At 33.6% G+C, this 8,914-nt stretch overlaps 3 protein-coding genes across 5 annotated transcripts; 2 read left to right on the top strand and 1 right to left on the bottom strand.

The window, feature by feature from the left end:
- The first annotated feature begins 501 nt into the window (after positions 1–501).
- Positions 502–3,522, top strand: Nop60B (dyskerin pseudouridine synthase 1 Nop60B). The gene is made up of 8 exons (XM_018462588.1): positions 502–622; positions 931–1,055; positions 1,157–1,489; positions 1,861–2,271; positions 2,355–2,475; positions 2,659–2,999; positions 3,152–3,361; positions 3,444–3,522. Exons 1-8 carry the CDS (start codon positions 613–615, stop codon positions 3,519–3,521), a joined length of 1,629 nt encoding a protein of 542 aa, XP_018318090.1. The 5' UTR covers positions 502–612; the 3' UTR covers position 3,522.
- A 734-nt stretch (positions 3,523–4,256) lies between these two features.
- On the bottom strand, positions 4,257–6,119 carry Rpn11 (regulatory particle non-ATPase 11). 2 transcript variants are annotated; one of them, XM_018462595.1, is made up of 6 exons: positions 6,018–6,119; positions 5,691–5,812; positions 5,472–5,621; positions 5,132–5,395; positions 4,679–4,945; positions 4,257–4,555 (listed from the first exon to the last, which is right to left on the bottom strand). In XM_018462595.1, the coding sequence occupies exons 2-6, from the start codon at positions 5,781–5,783 to the stop codon at positions 4,394–4,396; spliced, it is 936 nt and encodes a 311-aa protein (XP_018318097.1). In that variant the 5' UTR covers positions 5,784–5,812; positions 6,018–6,119; the 3' UTR covers positions 4,257–4,393. The 2 variants fall into 2 exon arrangements, with proteins under 2 accessions (XP_018318097.1, XP_018318098.1); XM_018462596.1 differs by lacking the exon at positions 6,018–6,119 and adding an exon at positions 5,899–6,003.
- A 711-nt stretch (positions 6,120–6,830) lies between these two features.
- Positions 6,831–8,676, top strand: LOC108732011 (COX assembly mitochondrial protein homolog). Of its 2 annotated transcripts, none has more exons than XM_018462602.1 (3): positions 6,831–6,996; positions 7,285–7,389; positions 7,952–8,676. In XM_018462602.1, the coding sequence occupies exons 1-3, from the start codon at positions 6,939–6,941 to the stop codon at positions 8,164–8,166; spliced, it is 378 nt and encodes a 125-aa protein (XP_018318104.1). In that variant the 5' UTR covers positions 6,831–6,938; the 3' UTR covers positions 8,167–8,676. The 2 variants fall into 2 exon arrangements, with proteins under 2 accessions (XP_018318104.1, XP_018318105.1); XM_018462603.1 differs by lacking the exon at positions 6,831–6,996 and adding an exon at positions 7,045–7,095.
- Positions 8,677–8,914: the final 238 nt, after the last annotated feature.

Below are 8,914 nucleotides of genomic sequence, written 5' to 3'. Positions count from 1 at the left end.
GGGAGCCATATCGGGTGAATTCGATGGCTGTTGGATGGTATTCGTTCTTGGTCAAAAAATTTAATACAAACTCGTTGTTGCAAATTCAACTCCATTTTTTAAACTGTAAAAAATCGAAAACCGTGCAGAGGTAGATGTACTCAAGCCGGCGTAACTTTTACAAATGTCAAGCTATGGCGATAAAATTTGGTGGAAATGTCAATGATAGATGTGGCAACCTAACCAAAAAAACAGAACTCAAATCAGCTGACTCAGAGTATCACCTGATGGTAATTCCGGAAACTTTTTGATAAAGGTATTTATAATTCTATTTTTCTTTGGGGCAACTAAAGACACCAATTTCACAAACGAATTAGATACTTTACTGGCGCTTTAAACTCTGCGCATGCGCGAGTGCGGGGCATATCTGGCTATCATCACTGCCTATTGGTACACCTGTCTTCTTACCATGCTAAGAACTAGGAACTAGGATCTAGATTTCAGAACACTGTTCCGCACTGTTCTTCACGTTTGTTCACGTTTTGTACGTTGCTCCACATTCTCTTGGAGTTTAGTACGCTTTGTAGCATTTGGCGGCATTTGAATTTTACATAAGTTTTAATAAATTTTAAAATGGAAGAAGGTAAGTAACATCGCTCCCATACGAAGTTTTCTTTTAGATATTGCGTCGACTCATATTTGCGTTATTCCGGATCGCGTCGTTTCTGTTATGAGTTCATACAGTAACCCCATGATGAACACGTGTTCGCTTAGCGCAACATCGGTCTCCTACGATGATAGTACTATTTAAAATATTAAAACAAGTTAATAGACCAAGAAACGCTGCCCGCTACATTTACTCCAATGAATATAACACGAGAAAATTAGCTTGCTTTATTTATTAAATGGAGGTTAAGGTAGATTAGGTTATACCTCCCAATTTTCTTACAGAAAAGAATAAGAAAAAGGATAAGAAGAAATCGATCGGTGAACTACAATTGACGACCAAATGTGAGATCGAACCTTCGAAGATGGAGGTGAAGCTCGAATGTAAAGACTGGCCTCTGCTGTTTAAGGTAATGTTTTTTCAATAAATCTCTGTATACCACATGATTGCAACAACTATGTAATATAATTTGAAAAATTTGTAAGACAAATTTCTTGTTTCTTATTGCAGAATTTTGATAAAATGTTGACACGCACGAAGCATTTTACTCCATTGACTAGCGGTTCTACTCCCCTAAATCGCAGCTTGTCGGAGTATATAAAATCAGGCTGCATCAATTTGGACAAGCCGTGCAATCCATCGTCACATGAAGTAGTAGCTTGGATAAAGAAAATTCTAAGGGTGGAGAAGACCGGTCATTCCGGTACGTTGGATCCTAAGGTATCGGGATGCTTGATAGTCTGCATAGACAGAGCGACGAGACTAGCCAAGTCGCAACAGTCCGCTGGAAAGGAATACGTTGCCGTATTCAAGCTTCATTCTGCTGCTGAAAATATTCAAAAGGTAAATATAAGTAATTGTGGATAATGGAATAAATAAATATTTAAACAAATAAAAATCAATATAATGCAGAATAAACAAGTATTTTTACAAATGAATATAATATATGGATAATATGTATGACTGGGAATCAAATAATGATTGAGTCTCTTGTCTCCGATAAGTTATCACTCTATCATTTATTTGCAGCTATTTATCTCATATCTCTTAAGTATATACAAAACTATAGTAAAAATTATTGTTAGACATGAGATCCCATCTGACAATTGAAAATATCAATATTTATTTATTCTTTGTTGTCCAAAAGATATCGTTGTATATTAATATCCAAATAGGCATCTTGTATTGATTTCACACTAATACTGATGATTTAGGTGAATCAAGCCTTGGAAAAATTGCGCGGTGCTCTCTTCCAAAGGCCGCCGCTGATATCGGCGGTCAAAAGACAGCTCCGCGTCAGAACAGTTTACGACAGTTGGTTCCTCGATTATGACCAGGAACGTAATATGGGAGTGTTCCGTGTCAGTTGTGAAGCTGGGTCCTATATCAGAACTATGTGTGTCCATCTTGGGCTCTTCTTAGGTACCGGTTGTCACATGCAAGAACTTCGAAGAAACCGTTCCGGCGTTTTGTCTGAACAGGATGGTATGGTCACTATGCAGGATATTCTTGACGCCCAATGGCTGTACGACAATCATGGAGATGAGTCGTATCTGAGAAGAGTTATAAGACCATTGGAATCGCTGCTAATAAATCACAAGAGAATCATCATAAAGGACAGCGCCGTATGTATTCCACTTATTTTACCTTTTAGAAAATGAAATTGTATATTGTTATTTAACGGTATTATGTTGCACAAATTTATTAGGTAAATGCAATTTGTTACGGAGCTAAAATAATGTTACCAGGCGTTTTGATGTATGACCAAGGGATAGAATTGAATGAAGAAATTGTAATTGTAACTACCAAGGGCGAAGCTGTAGCAATTGGTAAATATATTTTCAAAGTAACGGTAATGTTTAACTCTCAACATTGTTTAACTTTTTATATTATACTATTCCAAAACTGTTCAACTTAATGTCTATTTTATCATTTTTATATTTATCTTCGAAATACTTACCCTTATATCTGTGGTCTTCAAATAATTCTTATTTTCGTCTTGTATACATTAGCTATAGCTTTGATGTCTTCTCCAACCATGGCTGCCTGTGATCATGGAGTAGCTGCAAAACTCAAAAGAGTAATCATGGAGAGAGATTCATATCCAAGAAAGTGGGGTTTGGGACCAAAAGCTTCGCAAAAAAAACGTATGGTAGCTGAAGGATTATTAGATAAATATGGAAAACCAAATGAAAAAACACCTTCTGAATGGTCACATAATTACCAAGATTACCAAAACCTAGCAACATCATCAACGACAATAGCATCAACAACGACAATAGCATCAACAACGGCATCAACAACGGCATCAACAACGGCATCAACAACGGCATCAACAACAGCATCAACAACGGCAAGTCGATTATTCTAATGCCTTCCAATATTTTATTAAACTAAACTTTCAATAGTTTTTATAAACGTATGTATATATATATATAGTATATGTATACATATATATAAAATATCAGCAATATTATATTTACAAGATATTTTTAACAAATGTAGATGGAAAAGAATGGCGACATAGTCATTGGTAAAAAGAGGAAGAGAGAAGACGTCATGAGTACAATGGACGAAGTGAAACAGGAAACGTCGGAAATTTTAGAAACATCATCGCCGAAAGATAAAAAGAAGAAGAAAGAAAAGAAAAAGAAGAAGGAGAAACATGACATTACGGGCGAAGAGTCCGTAGTAATGGAAGAAGTTACCAGTGGGGTAATTGGATTTTTGTCACAATTAGATATAATCTAAAAATTTGGACGTTATTACAAGATACTTATATGTGTGTATGTTATAGGAATCTTTGGCAAAGGAAGAGAAAAAGAAGAAGAAAAAGAAAAAGAAGGATAAGGATCAAGAACCTATGTCAAGTTAGATCGAGATATTTAAAAAAAAGAAAATTTTTAGATTAAACTGTTACATAAAAAAATGTACAGTTATTTTTTTATTGAATTATACATTATTATTCTGCTATATGTTAAGAGAGAATGTTCCAGTTTTATATATTATACATTATCTTTTTGACTTTACAAATGTTTGTATTCCGAAAATCTAAAGGAATACAAACTATCTGCGATTCTTTAATTTACATTTCCTAATGTTTCTCATATGTTATCTATCGCATCTTTTTCTCAAATGCAAATAAACTAGTATTCTAGCTTATATTCTGAGTTTCGGTAAATTAAGTTCAAAGAATTTATACTGTGTACATATATATCTTTTTATCAAGCGACAAGAATCATGTATAGAGTATATTTATGTAACTAATGCATTTTTGATGTTTTCTCTGCAATATGTGAGAGAGAGAATCTATATCTATCATTACATTATGAATATAATTAATGATATAGATTATACATTGTATTCATAGATGTCTCAGTATCAATAATATTATAATAGATCATAAATATCTTATTTTCTATAATTTCTTTTTATCATATTACTCATTCCATATCAGATATCAGCATTATTATATACCTCATCTTTTTTCCATTAAACATTCATGTATAAACATTCACATGTTATAATTTATAACAATGTTTAGTATCAATTTGATAATTATACCAAAATTTTATAAAGAAAACATTTTTTTTATAAAAACATGATAAAGATAGCGTCCATGTATTAATTCGTGTTTTTGCTTAATTGTGTCCACTTCGGGAAATGAAAAAAAACGTCATATTTCTATTTTAAAAAGATGTATATTTTCTTTAAATATCATATTGCAAGTGATGTATCGGAAAACAGTTATTTGAATACAACTGTATCGAGCATAGCTCCCAAACACTGAACAATATTTGTAGCCATTAATGTATCGACCTTCTCTTCCAGATGCCGTTTTGGATCTTGCTTGCCCACATTCTTTATCGCTAATTGTTCGGGTGTCATCTTTTCTTCCTCTTCCAAGGCCTATGAAAATAAAACTATATTATTATTATGATAAAAGATACTTAATATATCCAATAGGCATATACTATACAAATGTATAGATATGTAAAGCTTTTAAACTGCGCCTGCTGTGCAACGTTTCACCTTATTATAATTCTTCGCGAGTTCAAGCATCTCGGAAACGATATTCTCATTGAGTCGACTATGCTCTGAATATTCGGCAAGAGTAAGACCATCCATCCATGTTTTTTTATGAAGATTTAGTAGCATCTTTTGTTCCAGTTCGTTCTTGCGATAATTAATACTAATACTGTAATAATGCCGATTCAGTCCGTGTATCAACGCTTGAACAGACGGCTTCTGTAGATGACCTAAATTCGATGTCGTTTGTCTAGGTTCTTGTCCTAAAACCTGCAATCGGTACGACGGAGTCACAATTGGAGAACATATTCACTGCTTTCACACAAATCGACACAAGTCAACACATGCATCGTTTTATTCTTCTTGATATTCAGAGAGTGACAAAGATAGAACGACACTTGTGTCGATTGTGTCTCCTAAAACGAAAACAACCATTGTTGCCACAAGTGTACTTACCATCATGTTTGGATTTATTAGTCTAAATGCATCGATAACAACTTTTCCTTTCACTGATTGTATAGGATCAATGACAACAGCTACCGCTCTTTCACTAAGAGCCTCGAAGGACTGTTGAGTATTAATGTCCACTCCAGACAGCCAGCATCCAAATCCTGGATGGGAATGATACCAGCCAACCACCATTTCTGGCCGACCAGTCTGTTTTAGCATGTCCAACATCTTTGCTTGGAACACTGGATCTACCGCTTCTACACTAACACCCTAAGAGAGCATAAAAAAACAAATGACATATACAAAAGTACTTTATCAATTTTCTCGTTTATGTCTTAATATTTACCGTTCCTGTTTGCGGCATAGCGAAGACGTCGATAACGCGAACGGTATAATCGTCAACAAATTCACCCAACATCAAACCCATCACTTCCATCGGTACTCCGGCGCGGCCGTGCTTAAGCATTTTCAATAGAGCCAAGGACGATATATATACCTGTAATAATGCAAAAAAATAAAGCAACATGAAGGGAATAAAAAACACAAGGCTTTGAATAATAAATACCTGCTCAGCTGTGTCTACAACGGGTGCGTCAGAGGGTGGTGGCCCTTGATTTAGGCCTGGCATTCCACCGCCTAATCGCAACAGTCTGTCCATTCTGATGTGTTATTCAAATTCTTTACACTCTGCAAATATTCGAAACACATTGTATAATTGCAGCACAAAACCGTTGGAAATCCGGTATGTCATATGTTACATTATATGTACGTACAATCTAACATTTAGAGGTTAGGAAAAGAACGCTATGTGGATTTTCTGTTACCCTTTGACGATTTACAGTTCAAAAGTGACGAACGACTCTTATCAGATTAAGATATAAGTTGTTCTTACGATTACTCGTCTTCAGCAACAGAATTTCCTCGTTATTGTAACCGAACGAGCATTCCTTCTTCGGAGTCACTTGGTGTCACCGATGACAAGTCTCAAATGTGCACAATCACGAGCGCAGTCTGCTGGTTCCTCCAAGTGTCCACTGTCTAGTGTTGCAAGACGGCAGGACGAAAACAGAACTGTCAAATCGTATATTACATTTTATCGTATATTTTATATATTATATATACATTATATTATAATATATTATATATATTATACTATATATATTATATATATTATTCTATTATATATATTATACCATATTATATTACATACTGTTGAGAAACAATTGCGATAAACGATTTTTAAAAAATAAAATAAATATCTACAATAAAATATAAATTTTTTGTATATTTTTGTTTTATTTTTTTTAAATCGTTTATTGTTTCTCTTGGTCCTTTCGACTTACAAGAAACTCGCATGAAAATGCACGCTAATATTCTTTTCCCGCGACTTTTCCTAAGAAAAATCGACTCTTCTTTTTCTAGGCGTGTATCAATAAAATGATAAAAGATATAGAAAGTTAAACTTTATTTAAAATATTATTTTGTAACTTTTATCATAAAGGCTTCGAAAACATTTTATAAAGATGCAAGCGACGAATGAGTATATTTTTATTCAGATTTTAGGAGGGCAAGCTATACTTACTTTTTAGAAGACATGTATTTAATACACATATGTACAACACAGTCGCAAGTCTACTGCACACATATAAATATTTAATATGGCGGTGGAATGTTGCAAGTTATTCCGTTCGGCGGACATGGCAGTACACGGAACATTTTTCGTGACCACTTTCAATCTACACATTTAAGTCTCCTTATTCTTACTTCATGATTTGCATCTGCCGGCTGAATCTGTTCCGAAAGCTCCGACAGCATGAAGGAAGGGTACTCGGTGCTTCCGCAGAAATTTGGCGGGGGACCGAAGGGACTAGGTAAACTTTTCATTCCGATGCGTTTTTCGCGAATGGTAAACGCCGTGAAGTGGCAAACTTTGTCGCCAGTTGCGGAATGTCGAGGACTGTTGATGACAGGTTAGAGTTTTTAATCTCAACAGAGAGAGTTAAACGCAACCGGCGACGAGGTTTTTACACTCTTATTCGAAATCTGAAATCCGCTGACAATAAAAAATAAGTATTTCTTATTCAGCAATTCACATATTCGCTGGGGTCTTATGATCTCTCCTTCTTTTAGAGTGTCAGAATATTTCATGTTTATTTCAGGTGATCCTAGTGACAAAAGTTTAAGGAAGGTAGAGAAAAATGTGTTGGTACCCAAGTTGATGCGAGAGAGAATCAAATCCGAAAAGTGTGTCAACGAGGTCAAAGGTAATTATATATGAATTGGATAATTTATCTGGATAAATTACGTGATTCCCAAATAGCATTATTTGTTGTCATGACTGTAAGATTTTGTTTAAGACTTTTGAACCTAGAAGGAAGGATAGTCAAATGATATGAATTATTGGATTTGTTTTGTTATTTTAATTAATTATCAGCAGATGAATAAAAAAATCATCCATTTAATTTACTAATTTACTTTATTTTTCTTTTAAAGTTACAAATTGATTTTTCAAATTGGAAAAACTTAAATTTATAATATTAGCATCTTGGATTCTCAGAAAATCTTCCTAAAATATTCGCCTCCAATTCTTCTTTTCCAAAATTAATTTCTCGTAAATACGTATTAAGCACAGTCTGTTTAAACAGGTTTAATTATTTTTGTTCTTTAAGATTTAGTGGCTCCTTCTTGGCTATGTCCATTTTAGTTATCATTTTAACATCAAGTTGTCATTAAAATCATGATCAAAATGACGACAAATAACATCATTTTACTATTTGGCTTTGCGCCAGTGAGAGTCAAATGTGACAAACATCTTCTCTTTCTTAGAATTCCACGATTGCTGTCTCAATTCTGGTCTACTGAATGTCATAAAGTGTAGGAAAGAAAATGATAAGATGATAGCTTGCATGAAAGAGTGGTTCTTCAATCAAGACTTTATTAAAGAATGTACAGAGCAGTATCTGGAGGAAAGGAGTGAATTTAGAAGGACTGGTATTCCTAAAAAGCAAAGAAGCATTAGACTGGAGAGCTCATCAATGTGAACATATAGATAACGAATCAGCAATTGTACAAAGAGATTATCGATATTGTGTACATTTTTCACTTAGCTTTTTAGATATAGCATATGCGATTGATCTACCAACAATTCTACCTGCAGTAAAAAAAAATGAAAATGGATTATTGGAAGTTAAAATTATATTGATTTTGATTCTTGCATTGTTGAATTCACATTGTAGTTGAATGTCTACATGGTAAACTGTTTTAAATTGTTGCTTTCTATTGCTTCTACTTGTTGTGTGACATTGTAAAATAGTATTCTATATATGTGCCATTGTAGCATAAAATGATCAAAATATTCTCAAGGAGTACATGATAAACATCTAATAATGGTACTTTGTAGGAACAAAGATTTATAAATATATAATAAAAAAACAATATAGACATTTGACTACAGAACTGGCAGATGTTTTAAATAAAAACTTGTTTAAAAAATTGCAGTCAGAATTTAATTCCTATATTCTTGCAGATTTTAAACTGCTGACTCCGTTTAAATCGCCAACTTTTTGCATATTGTTCAAATTTTGTATTATGTGTTGTGTGTTATTACATACAATTTTTTGTAATGTCTGTTTTAATTTAATCGGCTTAATTATCAAGCAATATTTTCAATATTTTATTAACATAAATATAATTATCAATTTTTGTCGCAAAAAAAGAAGACACTAAGAGCGAATTGTACAGTTAAATAAACAATTCTGCCAATCGAAAATTGTTCACGTTTAAGAACGC

Source organism: Mycetomoellerius zeteki, unplaced genomic scaffold (assembly GCF_001594055.1).
Source record: "Mycetomoellerius zeteki isolate Tzet28-1 unplaced genomic scaffold, Tzet1.0 scaffold145, whole genome shotgun sequence".
Classification (NCBI taxonomy): domain Eukaryota; kingdom Metazoa; phylum Arthropoda; class Insecta; order Hymenoptera; family Formicidae; genus Mycetomoellerius; species Mycetomoellerius zeteki.
The sequence above is the reverse complement of the archived record's forward strand: the minus strand, read 5'-3'. Positions and strand labels throughout refer to the sequence as shown.